Source organism: Eretmochelys imbricata, chromosome 9 (assembly GCF_965152235.1).
Source record: "Eretmochelys imbricata isolate rEreImb1 chromosome 9, rEreImb1.hap1, whole genome shotgun sequence".
Taxonomy (NCBI): Eukaryota; Metazoa; Chordata; order Testudines; family Cheloniidae; genus Eretmochelys; species Eretmochelys imbricata.
In genome coordinates, this window is record NC_135580.1 from 42,760,301 (window position 1) to 42,785,608 (window position 25,308).

At 43.5% G+C, this 25,308-nt stretch overlaps 1 protein-coding gene across 1 annotated transcript in view; it reads left to right on the forward strand.

The window, feature by feature from the left end:
* Positions 1 to 15,366: 15,366 nt before the first annotated feature.
* Positions 15,367 to 25,308, forward strand: part of LOC144270458 (pinopsin-like) — a 152,712-nt gene continuing 142,770 nt past the window's right edge. Inside the window, exon 1 of the mRNA XM_077826935.1 lies at positions 15,367 to 15,727. Within this exon, the coding sequence (XP_077683061.1) occupies positions 15,367 to 15,727 (361 nt within the window). The remainder of the gene's footprint in view (positions 15,728 to 25,308) is intronic.

A 25,308-nucleotide genomic window follows, 5' to 3' on the forward strand; every position in this document is an offset into this window, starting at 1 on the left:
CCACTTATTTAGACCATATTTAAGCCATTGTATGTGTTATGTGTCCCTCTCTGTGCCCAATCTAGAGAAGATACAAGCCTATTACAGATCTCAACTTGAGAGCCTGGCTCTTTAGCTCAACCTATGGAGGACTCATACTTTCAGCTCCAGAAATCCAAGCTTGAATCCCGTGTCAGCCATTTTGATTGTTTCACACACACACACACACTCACTCAATCCTGCCCGCCACCCTGGTCCATGGACTTGCCAGAGTATGCAGGAGGGGAGCCAGACACACCAATTACTAGGGATTAATAAATTCTCATTTTCTATTTTAAGGACCAATTTCCAATATAGTCTAGCATCCAGCACTACAACATTATTCCCTTCAAAAATCCCATGTATGTGTGACGCTACATAACAGAGTTAAAACACAAATTTATAAGCTTGGCATAGATTTACACAAACATTTCTGCAAACCACAGAACACTAAATAGTTCAATCTTTCCTACAATCAACCATTCTTCTACTCCACCAGCACACTACCTTGAGAACTCAGCCTCAATGTAGTGCACCTGGGGATTTCATTCCTTTCAGAGTCTTCACTATACATTTCATAAACATATGAAATCAACAGTACACACCTAAGAGTACATTTCCCTTACAGAACAAAGGCAGGTAATTAAGCTTGGGTGGTCAGTAAAAATTGAGAGACGTGAAGGATAATGACAACAGGGAGCTGCCTGAACCTCTTCATTGTTCATTTCCAGGCATTCTAACTGGGCAATTTTTGAAGAGTTGCTGAATTTTTATATGGCAGATGTAATATTTTGGGGTATTAGCTAGACTTCAGTGACACACACTTTCACTATTATAGCTACCATTGCAGTAGCCCTACATAAGGCCCTATTGTGCTTTGTGCCCTTAAGAATTTATAATCTAAACAGAGAAAAGGTGGGAGGAAAAGTGACTTAAAATCACCAGAAGAGCCAGGAATAGAACCCAGGTCTCTTGAAATCCCAAGCCAGTGCCTCTCATCACTGGACCACACTGCCTTTCAGCCTTAATCTTTGGTGGCTGCTCACAGTTCAGCTTTCTATGAAGCAAATGCCTCTGGCATTTCATCCATCTGATCATTAAGAAATCATGCAGCTTGCTTTCTCCCCTGCCCCTCAGGACTCCTCCATCCTTCTGCCACTTCTCCCAGGAGATTAAATGTACTGTATTACCTTGACCTGTCAATATTACATATGAAAGTTGCTGCAGGGTGATCATGTGTCTTGGAACTGGCATCTGTTGTCCAATATCCAAGCAAATGCTGATCAAGACATCTATGCAACCCAGTTTGCAAAATACAAGAAAATCTATCTCAATTTCATGATATAAATATTTCTATGCAATTTCAAACTATTAAATCAAAGTGGGGCAGAGAAGGCAGTAATGCAGAAGCCAACGCTCTTCTTCGGACATATTCAATTCCTTTAAGCTTTGCAGACATACCCTTCCCAAGCTCTGCACCATACCCAGTGCGGTTCCTAAGGGTATTAATTATAAATAGCTTGCAAGAAGAGGAACTGCCAATCATGTCAATTCTTTCTATCTTAGATATTTATATGGCCCCTTTACTATTGTGTTTAAGTGACTCATTTATCTTCACACTACCCCTGTGAGATTGGGGATAAATAGCACTGCCCTCTTACAGAAGGAGAATGAGGTACAGAGAGGCTAAGTTACTTGCCTGAGGTTACACACAAAGTTTGTGACCGAGTAGAGAAGTGAACTTGAGTCCCAGGCTAGCACCCTAACTGCTGGACCACCCTTCCTCTCTAAAATGTGACCTCTCTGAATTTGCTTCGAAATTCTGATCTCCCACAGGACAGGACTGTTATACTGCTTCTGTGCTAGGAGGCTCAGTGCAGCAACCAGGATGCTTTGAACACAAGAATTGTTGTGATTCTGCAGACACAGGACCCAGCTAAACACTGAAGTGTTCCAATAGCCACATATACTAAGCCAACCTATATTGGAATCAATGGTGGCTTCTCTGCCACAAGTACAGACCACCCCCTAAATAAACTTTTCAAGGTTCCACTTGTGAAATTATTAGAAATGACAGCAACACTTTTTGCAGTAGGAAAGAGGTGTGTTTTGGGAACCCCTGAATAGACTATGCATCCCAACTTCTGTCTATCTCACTCATATTTTTCGTCTCCTGTGAACGGAGGCTCTGTCTGTATACATGCCATGGACATTTCTGAATCTGTATGAATCGGTGTGATTTGACCCCCAAAAGGCATTTAGCAAAAGGGTTAAATGCTTTACATGCCTATCTTAATTAACAGGCACTGAATGAATCAGTAGATTTGTGGAATTACTCTTACATATGCTGTTCTTTCAAACCAACCAACCAACCAAAAGGTTCTGGATGCTAAAAGTGAGGAAAGGTTCAGAATTGTAACTTGCAAAGTAGACAAGAACCCCTTTTCCCTTCCTTCTCTCACCTGACTATTGTGTCTGCTAATGTGGGTGTGATGCATTATCTCAGTTATGTTACCTGCTGAGTAGGAGATCTAGTAAACATTTAAAACAAGACTGTTCAGCATAATATCCAAGTTCATCACCTTTGCCACTTTCATAATACCCATGGAAGGGATCTGTTCTTCCACAAGAAATGTGCTCTATATCTCTCACAATGCCCTATGGCCAAGGATTTTGATGCACTGCAGCAGCTCTGCAAGAGGGGAGACCATGTGCAGCATGTGATCTGTACCAGGGAGCCCTGCCCCTAGAGAAAAAAGGGGGTGTAAGGCACCGTGGTGGCATTTCCAAATTGAAATTTTCAGTTTTCAGTCAAACCTTTTGGTTTTCTTCCTCCACCCCCCCCCCAATCCCATGGGGAAAAAAGTGTTTCCAACCAGTTCTACACCTTGATTCCAGTTGTTCTTGTTTCTTGCCTCTCCCCAGTGAATTTTGATAGTGAGGTCACACATCAAGGGTAGCTATCAGCAGGAGGCAGCTCTAGAGCAACAGTAGTCACTGAGGACAGAGGGTGAGAGGGAAGGGAGAAGAAAAAAGGAGGGAGAGACCTTATTTTAATTCCTGATCTAAGAGCTCAAAAACCAGAAAAGAAATTAAAAATAATGAATGATGGGTTCTTTTAAAGTCTTGTTATTTTTAAGCCAATCTTGTGATTTTTTTAAAGTTTTTTTTTAGCAGGTTGAGTGGGAATGTTTGAATGCTTTTGGCTGGCAATACTGAGAGTACCAAGCACCTTCCTTCCCTTTTACACTTACACAGGGACAATTGCAGTCCTTATCCTGTCCTGGAGACAGAGCCTACTCACTGATGTTGCCCTTAAAATTTGGGCTTTAAGGGGAGATTTTCAAAGAGACAAAAAGGAGTCTGCTGCCCAAAGAGGGAAATCTCGCCCTTGATTCTGGATTTCCTGTATGTATAACAGAACTAAATTGCAAAATAACAAATCTTTGGCTGACACTGCAGGGTCCAAAGAGCTTAGCCAATCTCCATATATGAGATATGGAAATGTTCTACACTGTAATTATTCCCAGTGTGGTATTTGGGACTGCTAGAATCAGAAAATTTAAAAGCACTGCAGAAAAATACACCCGATGAATATAGATAGCAACGTATTTTGGCAAAGCAATTTCCACTATGGTGTGTTCTCCCATCTGTCACAGATGAAAAAACTACATACATGGCTTGTGGTAGTCAAAGGGTTGTGTCCCTAAACCAACACATAAAAGGGTCAGTTTCACATGATGTCCCCAAGTGCTAGTTATAAGATCTATTTATAACACCCTTGCAGCCAGAGGTGAGTCCCCGACAGGTTATCTGCCATGTGATGAATACTACACATGCTTCAGGGCCCAACAGAAGGCCATTGTTGTAATAGTATCACGTCTCATCCCAGTTTCTCTGGTGAAGGAAGGGAACATCTACCAACCAAGTGGAAAGCTGGGACTCAGAAGAGTTCATTCAAGAACTCAAGGAGACAGTACAGCAAAGAAGGCAGGAGGACTGTTGCTAGGAGAAAACTGCTCGTCCACTCTTTAAGGGATTATCTCCAGGTCTTTACTGTTTGCTTATTTTGCTCTATGACCCTGGTTTGAATAAGCAGCCTGAGGAGCTAAGGGTCTTTATGAAGAGATTTTTATGTTGGCTCTAGAATAATTAACCAGGTCACTTCCCCAGAAAGAGGGGGGTTTACTACTTCTGTGCTATAAAGGCTTTTCTGATGTTTTTGGGGAGGACTTTGGAGCTGGTCTCAGTCCTGTTCTAGAAGACAGACTCTTATGCAAATGTTATTCTAGCAAGCACTAGCAGGTTCTTGTACTCAATAGACTGCCTCCAAATCGCTATGTTTCATAGAATCATAGAATCATAGAATATCAGGGTTGGAAGGGACCCCTGAAGGTCATCTAGTCCAACCCCCTGCTCAAAGCAGGACCAATTCCCAGTTAAATCATCCCAGCCAGGGCTTTGTCAAGCCTGACCTTAAAAACTTCCAAGGAAGGAGATTCCACCACCTCCCTAGGCAACGCATTCCAGTGTTTCACCACCCTCTTAGTGAAAAAGTTTTTCCTAATATCCAATCTAAACCTCCCCCACTGCAACTTGAAGCCATTACTCCTCGTTCTGTCATCTGCTACCATTGAGAACAGTCTAGAGCCATCCTCTTTGGAACCCCCTTTCAGGTAGTTGAAAGCAGCTATCAAATCCCCCCTCATTCTTCTCTTCTGCAGGCTAAACAATCCCAGCTCCCTCAGCCTCTCCTCATAAGTCATGTGTTCTAGACCCCTAATCATTTTTGTTGCCCTTCGCTGGACTCTCTCCAATTTATCCACATCCTTCTTGTAGTGTGGGGCCCAAAACTGGACACAGTACTCCAGATGAGGCCTCACCAATGTCGAATAGAGGGGGACGATCACGTCCCTCGATCTGCTCGCTATGCCCCTACTTATACATCCCAAAATGCCATTGGCCTTCTTGGCAACAAGGGCACACTGCTGACTCATATCCAGCTTCTCGTCCACTGTCACCCCTAGGTCCTTTTCCGCAGAACTGCTGCCTAGCCATTCGGTCCCTAGTCTGTAGCGGTGCATTGGATTCTTCCGTCCTAAGTGCAGGACCCTGCACTTATCCTTATTGAACCTCATCAGATTTCTTTTGGCCCAATCCTCCATTTGTCATCTGACAGGCGCACCAAATAACCCCTTATGAAAAGATTAACTTCCTCCACTCCAGCTGCAGCCCTTTACTCACGCTACATTCACAATGACTTCTGTGGGAATTACACGCATGGCAGGATGGCAGTCAAAAATCACAACCTGTACCCACTTCTGCCTCCCGTGAATTTAGATGTTCTATCCCACATACTAGCTAAACATAGCCCTATACTCTATGCTACCATTCTGCCATTTCTCTGGGTGTGCAGTCTAAATAAAGTATTTCCAGGAACATTAATATTGGATTATGAAATCAAAGACAGCCAAGTTTCGGACAATTTTAAGTTATCGGGATATGGGATGAATATCTAACCTACACCACTTAATCTTCCTATCTAAACATCAGAGACTGCAGGAATATTGGTAGATCCTCAATAAATCAGCATTGTAATCCTCTTTGTAAACAAATGTGTGGAAGATTAAATGCCATCACTCACTCTGCATCTAGCTGGTACAGAAATATGTTACAATGGAAGGATCTCACCATTGTACTTTGCAACAAATGTGCAACAGACAGCGACAACGACAGGATAAATCACACATGCCTCAGCAAAGCCAGGAATAGAAAATTGACACTTTAGCTCCAAAACCATAAGCCTCATGCACTTGAGCTAAAGGTGAGCTCCCTCAACTAACAGTCTTGATTCATCTCTTATTCTTTCAGTTGGTCATGAGATAGCACACACAATATCTGAATGCTCAACATTCAGGATTATAAATATACAGACAGTTGTCAATAATACAACAGAGAAACCAAAGCTATCATAACAAACATATAAGGTCTCTTAGATGTTAAATATTTAAACATATTGCTTACAAAAGGGAATAATACACAAAGAGAAATGGTTTAATTGCCTGTTATTTTTACTCAAGTCATCATCATTTTTTGCATTTATGTTGGCTTTTTAGTTTAGTTACCTATGCAAATACATGGTTATGTGGTGCACACCTAACTCTGTGGCAGACCGAAGGGAGAAGTGGTTGCAGGTTATGATTTAGAACTCTATACTAATGTAACCCTTCTGCCTGTCAGAGTTGGCAGCAACAAGGGCCGAGTTCAGTATCTAGGGGTTCCATTCTAATAACACAATGCAAAACCGGCTCGAGCCCCCACCCAGTGACCTGGGACAAATATATACCACCTCCGCTGGTTGCCTCCAAGAGGCAATACTTCCCCTCTCGCAAGCAAAAAGCCTTTTAATAACAGAGAGAAACAATGTGGCATTATGTTGGGGAAACACCACCTACAGGATTCATAACACAACCCAAGAGCAAAACCCACCCCAAGCAAATTGGGGCATGTCCTTTCCCTTTGTTTCTGGAGTCCAGCAACCCAAAATCACCCAAAGTCCCAAAATCACCCAAAGTCCCAAAAGTCTCTGTCCTTGGTCAGGGCAGCCCCAGAGTTCAAAAGCTTATCTGCAGAGTTTTTACCTCCCAACCTGGGTGGAGATTGGGGGGGGGGTGTTAAGGGGCACTTTACGTGGTCCAACACTGATGGCCCCACCTCTCCATGGAGCTCCGCTCCGCTTGCCATCCCGCAAACTGCTCTGCTCCGCCAGCCACTCCGCTCGCCGTCCCGCAAACTGCTCCGCCAGCCACTCCGCTCACCGTGCTGCAAACGGCTCTACCATATAGCTTCAGGCTCCCCCACTACGTAACACAACACTCAGTGATTTCAGCTCTTTTGTGATTTCAGCTTGCAGTAGGGGAGCCACAGTGCTGGTGCACCATTAGCCCAAAGTGAATTCAGCTCAGCAGCCTGTAACTCGACTCCTAATAGAATCAAAATTAGCTCTGATATTCCACAGTGGAGACAGGAGGAAGTGCAATTAGCATGTAAGGCCCTCACCAGGGAGCCCATACCACCAGATACTAATACCCATTCCCAGCCTCTCTCTCAATTCACAGAGTTTTGGAACCCATGTCCCTTGCCTAGCGAGTGCTACTTAGTTGATGGCGAGTCCCTCCATCATAACAAAAGGCCAAGTACAGTTCCACTGTCCTTGATTCCCATAATCAGGGTAATAACAATTTATTCTTCCTGCCCCAATAACAGAGACACTGGGGATCCCACAGCAGCCAAAGTGACCATTTGGGCAGCTATGGCCCCATTCTAGGTGGGGTGGGTGTGCCTATGCAAATGAGATCAGCCCCTGAAGTTCTTTTCTACAACTTGCCACATCTTACCACCAGATGTCAGGGTGGAGCTCATCCTGACTCTGCTTACACTAGTTAGGCAAAAATCCCACTGGCTTCCAATGTTTCCTCGTTGTACATCAGAACATAGGCATTAAAGGAGTAATCTTACCTTTGCTGTCCAAGATTCAATTATGGAAGACACACAACTGCAGGCCAATCCATCTGCTCACCATTTGCTTTATCACCTCTACACCAAGCTCCTTTGTTAATCTTCTGTGGTTTTCAGGGGTTCCAAATGAACAAGCGTGGCAACAAGCTATTGCCTCCATGAAGTGGAAAAAAGTGATATTAAATCTCTGAAAATTTTATCAAGTGGTCCTTAATACTGGATTTGGCACAAAGCTCAGTCAAATGGCAGAACAACCATAGTCTCATTTGACACAATCCACTGTGGTAATACACAGTATTAGCCTGGGAGATGGCCACCACACCAGAACTGATGCCACTGGTGCAAGAGTCTGGGAAATGTATTTGCAGTGGGCTGGGAGAAAAGGAGGTTTTGGAGGGTAAACTTTTAAAACTACTGTTCAATAGTCAATATACTTGCTCTGCTCTCCCATCCTTTAGTACAACTGCAAGGAGAAGCAGATGAGAGTGCCCATCTGCCGCCACCTGCCCATACACTTCTCTTTGGCAATCTGCAACCATTGGATCACATGTGGAAGGGGCATCCTATTACCAGAAGATCCCCTTTCCCTATGAGTCAAAAGGCTCTGGGTAAATTGAAATGAAGAGAGCTAGAGGATGTCCAGAAGGGGGGCTTGGATGGAATAAGAAAGGATTGGTGGGGCAAAGGAAGGAGAGAATGTGAAAGGGGATGAGAGAAGCAAAGAGACTGACGAAAAAGCTGGGACGGAAATGGCAGAAAAAAGTCATAACATTTCTTCACCTCAAAAAACCCCCAAACACTCCTCTCTCCCACACAATATAATTTACCTGTGATAGGACTCTATATAGAGTTGCTGAGCACACCTGCTGACTCACTTGGACAGCCAGACCAGGTTAGGATTAGTAACTCCAATACTGTAATAATGGGTCCTCTAATCTAGTAATATGATTCAATAGTATTTTAAAAAAAACTTAAAAAAAAACAAAGTCACTCCCCTCTGCAAAACACTCACTGGGACAAGGAACACCTGTAACTGTAAAAGATGTCCTGTGGATATTGCAGTGCTACAGTAGTGGTAAGCTGCTAAAGAGCTGAGCCCTGCTCCATGGATGGAATAATTTTCTGGGTGTGTCTGCTTTTCCTGCCTCAGGGAAACTGCACAACAGCAGCACCTACAGTGGGAGGAAGGATCTGCCTTTGTAATTTTTGGTTTAATTTGTGTTCACAGCTGTCATTCTGGAAATGTTGTCTCAGCCTGCACATTAATAGACCATGAGATCACATAACAATGCCATGTGACTGCAATGACAAGTACCACACCATAACTCACAGATGGGAAATTGTTGGTCCATACTCTTCAGCAAATACTTATGAATAACATATAGACCTGGGTGATTTTTTTATCAGCAAATAATAAGTTTGCCAAAAAAGCATTTTAGGGGGGCACCAAAACAATTAGAGTATTTGGGTCAAAATTTGGTGAATAGTTTTAGCTGAAAAAACAGAACATATTTTTGCAGGAAGTGTCAGAAGATTTTGAAGTGCTGAATGAAATTTTTGTTTTCATTTTCATTTTGATAAGAAAAACCACGAAAATTCAGTTTGGAACACTTCTTTTCCCACCTACCCCTGATTTGTTGCTTCAGCCAATGAATCAGAAAAAAACAATTATTCACTCAGCTCTAATAATATATTCTGAAAAATCCAGATCAGGTCATGAATGATTTGCAAAGAGAAAAAAATTCACAAAGAACATGCTTCGCAGTGAAGAATGTAACCAGCTCTAATCCACAGCAAACTTTGATGTTATTGTGACAGGTTCAGACACAGAGACCCCCTTGGGACTGTCACTTGATGTGCTGAGACTACCTCTGAACCTGTCTTCCCTGCCAACTTGGGACTTCACAACCCTGCCTTGTTGAGCCAGATATGCTAATCTGCTGCAACACAGACCCAGGGTCTGAACCACGCAGCCCAAAGCTGCAGACTTAACTGAAAACAGCTGAAGAAGTGCCCCTATCTCCAGCACCCAGACATCCAATTCCCAGTGGGATCCAAACCCCAAATAAATCCGTTTGACCCTGTATAAAGCTTAAACAGGGTAAACTCATAAATTATCTGCCCTCTATAACACTGATAGAGAGATATGCACAGCTGTTTGCCCTCCTCCCAGGTATTAATTGCTTACTCTGGGTTAATTAATAAGCAAAAGTGATTTTATTAAGTATAAAAAGTAGTTATGTTTAAGTGGTTCCAAGTAATATAGACAGAACAAAATAAGTTAAGCAAAATAAAACAAAACACGCAAGTCTAAACCTAATACAGTAGGAAACTGATTACAGATAAATCTCACCCTCAGAGATGTCCCAATAAGCTTCTTTCACAGACTAGACTCCTTCCTAGTCTGGGCCCAATCCTTTTCAGACTAATGTTGTGTCTTATAGCCTGGGTCCAGCAATCACTCCCCACTCCCCGTAGTTACAGACCTTCATTCCAGTTTCTTTCAGGCATCTCTTGGGGTGGATAGGCCATCTCTTGAGCCAGCTGAAGACAAAATGGAGAGGCTTCCAAGGCCTTTTATATTCTCTCTCTTGTGGGTAGAAACCCCTTTGTTCTTCTGTGCAAAAATCACAGCAACAAGATGGAGTTTGTAGCCACCTGGGCAAGTCACATGTCCATGAATGATTCAGCTTTTTGCAGGCCAATGCCATTGTTTACATGTTAGTTTGAATATTCCCAGGAAAGCTCAGATGTGGATTGGCGTCTCCCAAAGTCCATTGTCAGTTAAGTATTTCTTGATTGGGCACTTACTGAGAATAATCCTTTTTCAAGAAGCTGACCAAATGCTTCACTAAGGCTACTTAGAATCAAACACATTGAGATACGAGTACATAGCCAAAATTAATAACTTCAAATACAAAAATGATACACACATACAGACAGCATAATCAGAAGCAGCAAATTACAACCTTTCCATAAACACCTTACTCGACCTCCTTTGTACAAGATTTGGTGCAACTATAGGACCTTGGTTGCAACAATGATCTATACGGTCACAGTTCACGTCATTAACGTCACAGTTATCTCCCACTGTTTTCATTTGTTTTAGGAAGCTCCCTGAGACCTTAATCCTACATTATCTTGTGCACATGAATAACTTTATGAAAGTGAGTAGAACCATTGTCTTCAATGGGGTTACTCATATGGGTAAAGATACCTGTGTGGGTAAAAGTTTGCTGAATCAGGGCCAGTTCTAGGGACAACCAAGCAGCCATTTTGGCAACTCTTAGCTGTTGACAGGAGCCATTTTACCATGCGGAGTACCTTGCCGCCGCGAAAAAAAGCACAGAGGTACAGTGCCCCTTTGAAATTGGCTGCTTGGTTGTCCCTAGAACTGGCCCTGATTCAGCAAACATTTACCCACACAGGTATCTTTACCCATATGAGTAACCCCATTGAAGACAATTGTACCGCTGTGCTTTTTTTCGCAGTGGGAAGGTACTCTGGCTGGTAAAATGGGTCCTGTCAACAGCTAAGAGTTGCCAAAATGATATAGAAACAGCAACAGAAATAGGCGATCCTACAACAGGGACAGAAGCCTGGGGGTGGGGGAAGCAGCTCCCTTGAGTCTCTTTCAGACCCTCTTTGAGCTGTTTGCAGTGTCCTTGCCCTCAGTTCATAGCATGGGGTGGGGAGTGTTCCCTAAGTAAAACAAACGGACAGAAAAAAGGTCCTCGCCCCTCTCTTTCCCTTACGAGAGAGGGAAATCCAAGTGAAAGCAAAGAAAGGCAAAAGGTGGCCTGGGGCTCAGGCAGTCTTCTAGGATTCAGTTCTTTAGACCTGGCCTATCAGCAGGACTATTGTCTTTTACTGGGATCTACCTCCAGCCCCTCCTCTTGGGGCATCCTGCTTTGCAGCTGGTCCATATAACTTAAGGACCCAACAGGCCTATAACTGTCTCCCTCTCAGCTAACCTGTCTCTGTTGTCAACCATCTCTGATATGTGTTAGGGGGCTTATTCCTTCACCCGCTTACTTCCCTGGTCCTTCTCGCATGAACAGAGAGCAACAATACCCGAAGTCCAAAGGTGCAAACAATTCAATGTTTATTGGGGTGAACTTCCAGCAAGCATGATTCCAGTTTCCTTCCTTAGTGTCCCTCTTCCCAGCTCTGACACCACAGAGCCTTATCTGTGTCCCTGTTCCCATTTCCTCCCTTAGCAAAATATGATTCCAATTTCCCCACCCCCATTCCCTGTTCCAATTTCCCCCCTTAGCAAAACACGATTCCAATTTTCCCACCCCCATTCCCTGTTCCCATTCCCCCCTTACTTCCTGATTGACTGCAGACTATATAGTAAACCTTGAGTTCTGCTTAGCTATACCTTAACCAATCATTTTACTGAAATTTAACAAATCAATCATAACATATTGTAACATGATTATTTAACCAATTATATCCCACCACCTTAATTAGTTTACACACAGCAAAAGTAATTATACAGCAGACAGAAACAATCACAGAACCAGACAGAGATTATACAGACAAACAATAGGGAAATGGGGACTACAGTGATAGAACAACAAAGAAATGAGGATTTCACATCCCAGCTATTGATAAGTGAGTTCTTTCCAGACAGGATGCTATCAAACTAAGTTTCCTTTTACATCTGGCTCAGACCACAACTGAAACCCCCCCCCCAACATTACTGTGCGCCCCTCTTGGAGGGATACCCCACAGTTTGGGGACCTCTGCTCTATGGCATCAAACAAAACTATTTGTCTTCATTTTCAAACACTTTATGTCATTCCCCTCCCCCATCTATTATCTATAATTTATTATTACGTTAACTTTTGAAATTATGTTAAATGTCCATCGCCCACGTGTAAACTTTTCAAAGAAGCAGTTTCTTACTTTCTCTGCAAAAGATTGCACTCACCACTGGTGTGCCCCCTTGTGGCTAGGAAGAGCATAGGAAGATCTTTGTTGTCTGGTGCACTGTGTAAACAGCAAGTCTGGCCTTGTAGCCGTCTCTCTTCCCATAACTTGGCCCTGCAGCTAGGCCACGTTTAAGAGCACCCTTCTGGCATAACAAAAATCACACAAGCAGGCCATTGCCTGTACAACAGGCCTTTGGACCAAACTCTGGGCCCCATGGTCTGTGCAGCCTCTTGGCTCAGTGCTTTGAATGTCTTTATCCCCTTTTATTGGGCATCGGACTTCATAACACCTTTTCCAGTGGCTGGGATGGGAATCCAGGCCCTCCCAGTCCTCTGGGTCCCAGACTAGGAACCCTGTGGTGACCAGGCAAGCTCTGTCTATCTGACCTGCCCCTTCTACCTTACTGGGCTTCTTCCTACTGTGGCCTTTTCCCCACAACCTCTCTAGGTTTACTCAGTGCCAGGATTCTCAGGGTCCATTACCCCTCAGTCCCTCAATAAATCCCAGAGCAAAAACACAATCTTAAAACCAAGTTCTGCCCTCCTCAGACATGATCTTTTGTTCCTCAACTGAATGCCTACCAGGGCTCTCTCCCTGGAAGTCTGAGTCCTGCCCTTATATCAGGACTCACTATTGGAGCCTGCTCCACCTTAGTGGCCACTTCTAGTCTCTCTTGGCCCCTTGCCAGACTTCTCTACTTATGACAAAAAGAAAAAGAGTACTTGTGGCACCTTAGAGACTAACCAATTTATTTGAGCATAAGCTTTCGTGAGCTACAGCTCACTTCATATCCGATGAAGTGAGCTGTAGCTCACGAAAGCTTATGCTCAAATAAATTGGTTAGTCTTTAAGGTGCCACAAGTACTCCTTTTCTTTTTGCGAATACAGACTAACACGGCTGTTACTCTGAAACCTACTTATGACAGGACCCCAGGGCCAACTCTCCCCCTAGGCTTCACACCCAATCCTGGTCTCCCCATTCTCTTGTCCCATAGAAGTGACTGCAGAGTTCTTCACTCTCTCCCTGCAGCCCCCTTCTGCTCTAAACTTCTCCTATATGTAGTCCTCTCCGAGTCCCTCCACAGCTGGGCTGCATCATCAGTTAAGCATGACCCACCCTCTAAGTACAGCCCAGTATGTTAACTGGTCTCTCGGGCTCACATTAACTCATTTCTTGCCTGTGTGGGGTATGCACACCATCACACTCCCATGCTGGCCCTCATGTTTGGGAAGAGCAACATGTAAACATCTGCAAAGGTACCTCATCAGCCTCCTTCAAATCCATGCTTAAAATTCTCCATTGCCATGATGCCTACAAAAAAACCCTGGGCAACAGTTGGGCCTCTGATGTCCTAACACCACTACTGATCATGTTAACCAATACTGTTTCACTGTTTCCTTTGTCTGCTCCATTGGTCTTTCTGTATCCACCTCTTTTCTCTTGTCTAACACTTAGATTGAAAGCGCTTGAGGGCAGGAATGGTGTCATAAATATAAAGGGAAGGGTAACCACCTTTCTGTATACAGAACTATAAAATCCCTCCTGGTCAGAGGCAAAACCCTTTCACCTGTAAAGGGTTAAGAAGCTAGGATAACCTCGCTGGTACCTGACCAAAATGACCAATGAGGAGATAAGTTACTTTCAAAGCTGGAGGTGTGGGGGAAACAAAAGGTCTGTCTGTCTGTGGGATGCTTTTGCCGGAAACAATTGTACAGAATTGTTTCCTCTCTATTAAAAACAAAATTCAATGTTAGAAACATAAAAAAATTACCTTTGACAGTGTCCTTTCAACACCAATTGCTTGTAGACAGGAAGCTGCATGAAGTTTGCCATATTTTCATACCTTTTTAATGGTTGGAGAATACCCACTCCTATTTAAAATAAAAACAATTTCCTCAAACTTGATATAAATCATTTAGGACTGCATGCTAAGCAATAAGCATGAGCCACATATTCTCCTTTTGGATGGATCTGGATATGATAACAACCTGGATACTCATTAACAAGCTCCTCTCTGTACTTTCAGAGATCAAAACTCATTGTGAAAACATTTGTTGTATTTGTGTCAAACAGTTCATACTTTAACTCCTGCTGATTATTAATAAGGACTAGGTCACTGATCAATCAGTTTTCTTTAGGACTTTGATTTACATATTACAAACATTTTTCCAAAGGAAAAAAATGCCTTACAGTAGTCCATGTTACAGCTACGTGCATTTTGTATTATATAGCTCTGTGACAGTGGTACATTTCAGCTGGCACTTAAATGCTAAAGACTTTCCTGGGACTTATCATTCTAGCTTCTTTTTTATTCCCCAGATGTTGCAATTTATAGAACTCTTTGAAAACTGGTTTGATACTGTAACGATCCAGAGTACTGTCACCTCCCCATTAAGATTTAAAAAAATAAAAGACAGCAGGCACGTATACACATACACACAATGGAAGAAGAATAAAACAGGCACCTAATTCACTCCCTCATTTTTGCATGGTAAGTAGTCTGTTGGTCTTCTGGGTTAGGATCAGCCCCTTTCTGTGTACGTTTTCCTGACCTACATTTTATTATCAGGTAGCTGCGGTTACATTTTTTTATTTCATACTCTACACCAGGCACAAATGAGGAAGACAGAAAGAGCCAGCTCCTAACAGCCACATGGTGGAGCATTAAAGAAAGAAACAAATGCTTGCTACATTTAACTCATTGATGTTGCAGTTTTACCTAAGTAGAAACTATTATATATTTTTATATATATACACACACATGTAAGAGAGTGAGGGCTTTTTAGTGGGTTGTGGGTGTGTTGGTATGTGCATAAGAGATTTTACTCTGCTGGTATTGCAATGCTTAGCCAAGCAGCTGGAGCAGATCTGGAAAGAGACCTACTGAGATGACCGTGCCTAACATCAGCCACAGTTGCAGTGGTGTTAACAGTGTTTGGTGCAGCAACAGCAGCAACCAGAGACATGGACAAGAGCAGAATTTGAGTCCCACTGGCCACCTGATCACTGCCATCTGCCTTGGCATCATCGGGACCCTGGGCTTCCTCAATAATCTCTTGGTCCTGATACTTTTCTGCCGGAATAAAGTGCTACAGTCTCCGATTAACCTGCTGCTGATGAACATCTCTGTGAGCGACATGATGGTGTGCATCATGGGCACCCCGTTCAGCTTTGCCGCCAGCACTCAGGGACACTGGCTCATCGGGCCAGGTGGCTGCATCTGGTACGGCTTCATCAATACCCTCTTTGGTAAGTGGCATCCTCCTGCTTCTGGTGTGCGCCCAGCATGCCACCTCCCCTCCTGCATGGTTTAGAGCCTCTCCCAGGCCTGTGCACACAGGGAAGCGCTAGGGCACCTCACCACACAATTCACCCCCCACAGCCTCCCCAGCTAGAGCTCCCAGCACTGAACATGGTTTGCATAGAAAGCCCTGCACTCCTTGCCCCCCTTCAAATAGAGGTGCTGAGCTGCTGCCCACATCTAACTCCACACACCAGGTAGCAGCGAGCCCATTCACTACCTGTGCCCTGGCTCACTGCTTTCCTGTCAGACTTTATGCCCCTCACTGCAGTGTGGAAAAGGAAGTGACAGAGAGCACCAGCACAGACCTCCCCACCCAGACATGACAGGCTCACATTAGGGTGATGTGTGGGGAAGGTGTGTGTGCGGGGGGGAGGTGAAGGGCTGTGGGGCTATATGTGTGTGTTGGGGATGAGTGCGGGGGGGGGAAGAGCAAAGGGCTCCATATGTTTACCGCACACACTAAGCCTGGGCTCTGACTTAGTCTGAACCCAAGCCCCGCTTCCATCCACACACAAATCAGTCTGACTTGGGTCAGCAAGCACTCGGCACCCGGGTCCCAGAACCTTGCTAGGGAGCTGAGTCCTGCTGCAACTTGGGTCCAAGCCCTGTCATGTTGTAATTTGAACACACTTCAAGCCATAGATCTGAGTGCAGTATGGACACGGTAGCACAGCTGAGAGACCCAGGTCAAGCAATTGTAAACCCAGGTTACTATGCAGTGTGAGTTCTCAAGCCTTGCTTGGAAACACTGAGTCTTCAGGACCAGGTCCCACAGACCTAAGCTTTTCAATGCAGCTAAGAGATATTCTTTGTGTCTGGGGGGAGGGGGAGGAGCTGAAGGATTGTGGGTCTGTATATGTCTCTGTAAAGGATATGTGAAAGGCTGTGGGACTGTGTGTATGTGTGGTGAAGAGCTATGGGACAATATGTGTGGGGGTGAAAAGCTGTGGAACTTTACATGTGTGGTGAGGGAACTGAAAGGCTATGGGACATTTGCATGGGGCAGAACAACAGTGTGACTGCATGTGTCTTTGGAGTAGACGTGAAAAGTTGTGGGACTGAGAAAGTGTGTGAAAGGATAAAGAGCTATAGCAATTGTATACATCTTGGGGGGTGATAAAAGGTTGTGACACTATGTTTGTGTGGAGCAGTTAAAGGCTGTGATGCTTCATGTGTTTAAGAGGGGAGGCAGTTTTGCCCACTCACAATTTTGTCACGCTTGGCATTTTCCTTAAATTTCCAGCTCCTGGAGTCATGCAAGTAAGTAAAACCTCAACTTTCACTTTTTTTAAAAAAAGAGGTAGTTTATAGCCCTCATGGTTGTAGTGAAAACTTGAAAACATGATTGTTAGAGGATCAAAAAGCAAATAAACTTAAAATGTATTATATTGTTTAAACCTCATAATTTTTAGGGACCGGAAACATAATTTTCTTTAACTTTTGGGATTAACAATACTGGGATGGGGAAGGAAGAAGGTGTGTGTGTGTGTGTGTGTGTGTGTGTGAGAGAGAGAGAGAGAGAGGGGACTAGGAGGGTGTAAAAGAGAGAAGGCAAGAAGGAAGCAGGGGTTGTGTGAGGGGGAGAGAGAGAGGAAGGAGTGTGAAGGCACCTGAGTGGAGACTGAAGAGTGTGTGCAGAAACCTGAGGAGAGCATGATGGGTTGTGTGTGTGTCTGAGGAAAGGCGGAAGGAGTGTGGGGCTCTCTGTGTTAGGGGCACACTAAAGAGCTGTGTACTTGAGGGTGACAAAATGCTGTGTGAGGAGAGTCTGGGGGATGTTGGTGAAGAGTGGACTGAAGAGTGCTTTGGGGGGTTGTAAGGCTGGGCTGTCAACATAAAGGGGTTTACTGAAATGCTGTGGGTGCTGTGAGGTGGAAGTAAGGACTCTACATGTGATTGTGGGGAGGGAGCTAAAGACAATGAGATCTGAAGGGGTTAGGGGACTGAGAAATAGGAGGGATGGAAGTGTAAGACCTACAAAGTAGGAAAGGAGATTCAGGAGAGCTACATCATCTCTTCCCACAGTACTGAGGGAAACACTCAGAGAAATCGCAGTTCATCAAACCAGGGATAAGTCAGGGCGATTGTAGGGAAAGGGGAGGAAGAGAGAAGGGTGCAGACCTGCAAAAATTAGAGGGATGAGGGGAGAGAGAGACCCCAGGAAAGAGGTTCCCCAAAAGGGAGGTGGATGGTGTGATAAATATGGCAATTTCCTGCAATATCCTGGGTAATCCTTATTGAATTAAGTTTAAGTATCCTTTCAGTTCATTGTATTAAAATGCAAATGTTTATGTATTATTGTGGGATTGTATGTAATGTCCCTAGGGACGGGACCTGACTCATGTAAACCCTGGAAAGTGTAATGAGCTTCAAAAGGACTAATTGAAACAATGTGCTTAAAGTTAAATGGGTTTTCTGGGAAATCTCTTGGGGGAGAAGTATGTGAATATAACCTCTCCAGTTACGCAGGACATCAGCCCTATGAACCTTTGCCCTGGGGAGGAGGCGGCCCATTGTCTATGAATTACCTATTCCCAGATCAAAGACCCAAAGTCTATCAAGGAGGGACTCACAGCTTTGGAGACAAGGTCGTTATGAACATATGACCACAAACAACCCCATGGTAGGGTATAAAGAGCCCTGGTTAAAACTGGGGTGATCTCTGGTAAGCTTATTAGCATGCATGGAGGTTCTTTTATGGTTTTTAACCTGTGTTCTCTGTAATGCTTTCACCTTATGAATAACCATACTTGCTTCGAAAGAGCTGTGTGGGAACTTTACTGTGAGCAATTACATTTTTTATAGCCTCTGAGAAGAAGGGCAAACTGGCCTAATAAGACAGAATGTCTTGCTGGGGAATTCACAGTGTACGCAGGGAACTGTGCAGTCTGGAATCACCCTGGCCAGGAGCGAGAGACACACATGTCTCCACCCAAGACAGGTGACAGCTGGGAGCCAGCAGCCTAAGAGTGGGTGTGCCCCGCATGGCGGGGGAATGCAGGTGCAGTTGCCCTAAACTGAGACAGACTTGTGCTGGGTGTCCACATACAAGCCCATCTAACCCTGGCTCTGTACTGAGGTGGCTAGCCAGAGCTGCCACCTGCACGGCAACGTCCACACTGCTATGTTTAGTGGGCTAGCTCAAGCAGAGCTAGCGCATGTCTGTCTACCCAGGCTCTGAGGCTTGCTCCCAGCTGCAGTGTAGATATACTCAAAGTCATTCCAAGCAGTGAGGCATCTGTAACTTAGACGGGCGCTTAGGGCTGTCTGTGGTATGCCACGGCTGCTTGGGGCAGTCCAAGACTGGGAGGGTGGAAAGAAAGCTTCAAGCCACCTTAGCCTGCCCCTGGGATGTGAGTTCTCTGCCGGATCACTACGGGTATGTCTACACTGCAATCTCAGGATGAGATTGCAGATCATGTGGACATACCTAATCTAGCCTTACTGTAGCTATCTTCGATGTCAGAGCAGTGGGATCTACAAGCCTACCTTGGACCCTGGCTAGTTACTTGCACACCACTGCAGCTTCACTACTCTGGTTCCCAAGCAAGCTGGCTTAGGTATGTCTACACATGCTGCAATTACACCCCATGACAGCATTGTAAGCATATGCCTAGAGTCAAATTAGAGAATTCCTTTGCAATCAGTAATAATTTATCTGCAGACAACTGTTAAGCGGGTGCACAATCCAACCATGTTGTTATTAGAATGATGTTTGGTAACACATAATAAAGGTACCATTCAAACAAATATTTGTTTTCATGGATTTGTAATTACTGTACAAAAATTCCTGCTACATAGAAACCTGCTATATTAAGTCCTAGCTCAAGTTAAATATTCATAGCATTTAAATAAATAAAAAAATACTTGGTGAGGTTTTTATGTTCCGAGCGGGGGGAATTTTGCAACCCAATAGCAAAAAAGAGGTTATATTTAAAAGATAAAAGTGATACTATCTAATGGTGCCACTATGCTATTCTAGGAAAGGGTCGGCAAACTAACCCACAGATCTTTACATGTCTCTATGACTGACATTTGGACTAGATTGTCCCTTCCCACAAAGCAGAGCAATGGTGGCAAACAGCTCCAGGAGAATGGAGTTTTCAGGATATCATCCCTTGAGGTTGGAGGGACTAATGGGGTGCAAAGTGGGAAGGGGGATGTGGTTTCCAATCCCAGAGGATCCTGGGACTCAGCATAGAAGGGAAGGTTGAGAACCAGGGAGACAGGGAAGTTTGTGGCTCCTCTCTGCTAGCACGACTTATTCAGGCATCATCCTCCTTTGACTAAATCTCACATGGCTGTTCAGAAGCAGCTGCCAAGAGTTAGTACTGCTTCAAGCAGTATTGACCCCGAGGGGATTTCTGAACAGAAATCCATTGGCTCAGCACATATGATGCCTTACAGGCGTCTGATCCTGTCTTCCACTGCCTTCCAGCCCGGTCAGCACCCTAAAACCCAATGGAGACAATGCTCCATAGAGTGCCAACAGAATAGTTCCTAGAAGGCGTGGGGGGAAAGGGGCCACAAAACATTAGACCCATAGCTCCATCCTCCCTGCCTTTCATCCAGAATCTACTAGATCTCACATTTTACTGTGGAAAGAATGATGTGGAGCATTGGAATTAGCTGCATACTGATGTTGCTTCATATTCTTGGAGCATGAGGCAGGTGCAGTGCACAATCTGCACAAATGCCAAGATGCGTTGTAACAGGAATCAGTTTAAATTTCCAGCCAATATGTCAGCAGCAATCCTAGACAATATTAAAGAACGGGCAATTTACTTTCTAAACATGTTCCCATTCTGACAGAGCTAAGGTATTCAATTGTTATCGATTGAAAGTATCAAAAACAATCAGGACTGCTTTCTAAAGTGTGTGTGTGTGTGTGTGTAGAGACAGGCAGGCAATTAGAAAAAGACAAAATTATTTGCTGGCTCTTGAGCCTCTGCAGTGAACTTGGAGAGTGGTCAGTTTGGATGAGCTATTACCAGCAGGAGAGTGAGCCTGTGTGTGTATGGGGGTGGGTTTTTGGAGGGGGGTGAGGGAGTGAGAGAACCTGGATTTGTGCAGGAAATGGCCTAACTTCATTATCATGCACATTGTGTAAAGAGTTGTCACTTTGGATGGGCTATCACCAGCAGGAGAGTGAATTTGTGTGGGGGGGTGGAGGGTGAGAAAACCTGGATTTGTGCTGGAAATGGCCTAACGTGTTGCTCACTTTAGATAAGCTATTACCAGCAGGACAGTGGGGTGGGAGGAGGTATTGTTTCATATTCTCTGTGTATATATAAAGTCTGCTGCAGTTTCCACGGTATGCATCTGATGAAGTGAGCTGTAGCTCACGAAAGCTCATGCTCAAATAAATTGGTTAGTCTCTAAGGTGCCACAAGGACTCCTTTTCTTTTCGCAGTGAAGAAGGATCTCAAAGTGCTTTACAAGCTAGATATCTATAGCATCACTGAAATACAGTCAGCACTGGTGTGGAGGGTAGAAAGCAACTGGTGTTCAGTATACTGCACAAAAGTGCTAGGGAGAAGGAATTTTGACCCAGTATAACTAGTGTAAATCTATAACATTACAAGAGACCCAAGGGATTTTTAGTACCCACACAGAATAGGCAGGGCTTCAATTTTTAAGGTCTTACCTGAAAGATTCTTATAAAGTAAGATCAATTTATTTACCTATGAAAGAGGAATTGTCTCTGCTGGAGTATGAATTTGTTCTTCTAGTGGGTTTCAGTACCTGAAATATGGGGCCCAATCACATTCTCATTGAAGCTAATGGCAAAATTTCCATTTGGGGAGCGAAAGCTGACCCCTGAAGCCTAGATGTCTAAGCTATCCTCCCCAACAACAGCTTGGTTGTTGTAAAGGGTGAGCCAGGTGTTGCTTACTTTCTTCTCATGACAAATTGAACTGACCCATGGCACAAGTGAGGGAAGGCAGATTTGACCCATTATCTGAAAGCTTAGCAGTCATCTTTACAGAGAGACTAGAGTGCTACCACAGATCAGGCTGCAGCTGGAAGGATGGTTTTGTGATTAAAACATTGGCTTGTGACTCAGGGAGATCTTGGTTGAATTCCTTGCTTCTCCACAGATTTCCTGTGAAACCTTCAACAAGTCATTAAGTCTCTCTCTGGCTCAGTTTCCCCTCTGTACAATTGGGATAATAGTTCCTTTGTCTGTCTAGACAATTTAGATTGTAAACTCTTTGCACCAGGCATAGCTTCTCACTGTGTGTGACAATGGGGCTCTGATCGCAGTTGGCTGAAGAACATGCAACGCCACTTTTGAATATAGTGAGCAACTGCAGGAAAGCCGGATCTCTGTGAGAGTATGGCATTTCGCACAAAAAGTTGAACCACTTTATGCTCAGGATTTGGCACTGACAACACATATGGAATCCCTCTAGTGGCTCCAAGTCTGCCTGTAGGAAGGTCCAAGTTCCTGCCCTGTATAACAATACAGGTAATTTACACAGGTCTGATAGATCCTGATCTTTGTTTCAGTGCAAAGAAATTTTTGTGCCATTAAGTAAGACATGAACTTCATGCCAGAGGCAGCAAGACCTATTCATCCAAGAATGTCTGGTTTTCGGTGATCATTTGAACTCTGCATGCAGCCTAGAGAGATGAACTCATCAATACCTTTCAGAGTGTTTGACTTCACCTGCACTGAGAGTTTTGGTGGCCCAGCTCCAAGGTTCTGGACCTTGGTCTTCTATCATGAGACATTCAACCCCATAGCGTGGGTGGTGTCTTGAAGACCTTAAAGGGCAAGGCTGAAATTCTCTGACTTCTCCACAAGCAAAGCAGTGTCACCAGTGTAGTCTTGGTTGAGGAACACCTCTTGACCAACCTTGTTTTTAATGCAGCAAGTCCTAATATCCAGTCAATAGCTCAACAGAATAGCTCCGAGGTGAGAGTGCATCCCTGTCATGCACCTGAGGTTGTGTAGAAACACGGTGAAAACCATGAACCAATGCACACTCCCACACCAATAATGGCATAAAGATCATGCACTAGATTTAGCAGAACATCTGCACTGCCAACTCTTTTCAGTGCAAACCAAAGTGCTTACCTGTCAACCAAATCACAATCCACTTTGATGTCAATATAAGCCATGTGAAGCTGATGGTTACACTTTAAGTGCTGCTCAGCCAGAAGCTGAAAGAGAAGGACAAAGTCTATTGTTGATCACAAAACTGTGAAACCTGATTGCTGTGGACAATGATGCCATATGTAACTCAGATATCTGTTGGATAACATGGATGTTGCCTGGAGTTGTATACGTCATGCTATGTCACATACTGCTGCTAGAACAATTGGCTTCAGACCATTGTACAAGGAATCCTGTCTTTTTGAAGAGGACTTTGATATATTAGTAAAAAAGGCAGAAGTATGCAAGGAGGGATATGCCCAAGAATGTAAATGTCTGAAAGACATTTTCCGAGCTGTGGCAAAATGTGATCATGAGATCTACCTCAACTCTCTGGTCAACAAGCAGAGAACAGCCTAAAGTACAACCATCTGTGTCCTGCCTACAAACCATCACATGCCTGGCTGGAGTCATAAACATGTACACCCAGCCCTGTCAAAACTGATATGCTTAAAATTTTGAAGATTTTGGCCACAGGAGAATATTTTGGAAGAGTCTAAGGTGAATAAGACATGCTACTGCTATGATACAGATAGAATAAAAAAAAAAAGAAGTAATTTACTCTGAAAATTCTTCTAATACTTTTTTTTGTCAGGTCTTAAGTTCAAAAGCAGCTTGACCTAGAAACTTCAGATTTGCTTTATTTGCATCAACATAAGAGCCCTTAATGAGATCTAGTGCTTAGGATATTTTTATTAAGGTCAGAACTTTATTAACTTTATAATCCAAGTTAATTGCTATGGATTTTTGGATGTATGAACAGTGTCAGGCCCCAAAAAGCTATATCACCAAAGCTCTGCTAGAGACTTAAATGTTTCATTTTATAACAACAACTGTGGGGTCAGATCCTCAGCTAGTGTAAATTGGCATAGCTCTGGTCAAGTCAATGGAGCTGTGCTGGTTTGCAAAATAGGGGGAGGGAATTCCAATTTTCTCCCCCCACCGCCCAGAGTTTTCTTGCCTGAAGCTCTCTTAGCCACGGCAGCCAAAGCTCCCAATTCTGGATCATGTTGTAATAGGTACTGTGCACCTGTTAAGAGGTGATTAAAGCCCCCAACATTTTATCACCAGGCAGCTAGTGGAGATCCAGTGCATAATAAAGATGATACATGAGTAACTTATTTTAAATTGTCTTCTCTGAGGACACTACTCTGTGTTTGAGTGTGGTGAGACCTATCTACTCAAGTGAAATATGGAATTCTTAAATACTTTCTGCGGTTAAAAAAAAGGGTGCCTGAAGAATCATGAGATACTGGTAAAGTTCAAAACAAAAACTAAGTATCCTAAGGATTTTTGTTTAAAATCTTCTGGTTTCAAAATTCTCTGGAACAATTTTCTCTGAAAATATTTTAACCACACACATTTTCAGACAATTCACTATTTCCAGTCATAAGGTTAGAGATGGGTAGAAAAAAATAAGACTTACAATAGAAGCTTGGACACAACCTTAACCATGGACTCACTGCTGAGGCTCAGTAATAATGAGCTGGGATAACACTGAAACCAGCCCATCATCAGATCCAGACTGTGAATCCCCAATGTCAGGAATGCTCTGAACTAAGTTTTTGGTTGTGGCGGTTTTAAAGATAAAAAGTTCACATCTGCAGTTTGGATTCAGGGTAGTTGTTGTAGCCCCTCTCTCTAATAAAAGTATATATTGGTATTAGCTGTATCTCAAATGCATGTGGTTCGATTTTAAAAACAGAAAAAGGTTCAGTTTTATGCATGTCAGTACCAGTTATCTGTGTTCAGTCAAATTATGCTCTTAATTACAGTTGTGCCAGCATACTATTAAAATACTTTAGCACAATTTAATGATAACATTATAGTTTGTTTTCTCCTCACAGGAGCAATACACATGGCAAAAACCAAACAACAATCATATGCTCCATTTACCTCCTATTTGTTATTTTCTAATTCCAATTACATCTATATAACACTGCACTGCACTTACCAAGTAAGACCTCTGTATTACCTACATCTCAGAAGAGAGATTATTATACCTAGCAAAGATAAAATTCAAATTAGAGAGGAAAACAAAGATGTCTTAATGTTTCAAATGGTAAAATATTGCATTATTAGCTTCAATTTTCATTGCTAGATGTGACACTAGGTTCCAAAATTGGGAAATAAGGATGTTGCGTTCCATACAGTCCACCTTTTTTTGTTTGTAGGGTCATTGCTAGAATATTTATCGTGTCTCTTAAATCTGAGATTCAAACAGTCACTCAACCAGGAATTGTTAATGTTCACTCTCCTCTCTCATGAGCAGACTCCATCTGTGAGCAGTGGATCTTCCTATGAATCTCGCTTTCTCATGGCTTTATCACAATTCTTGCGATATTTGGTGTTTTTCTTAAAGGA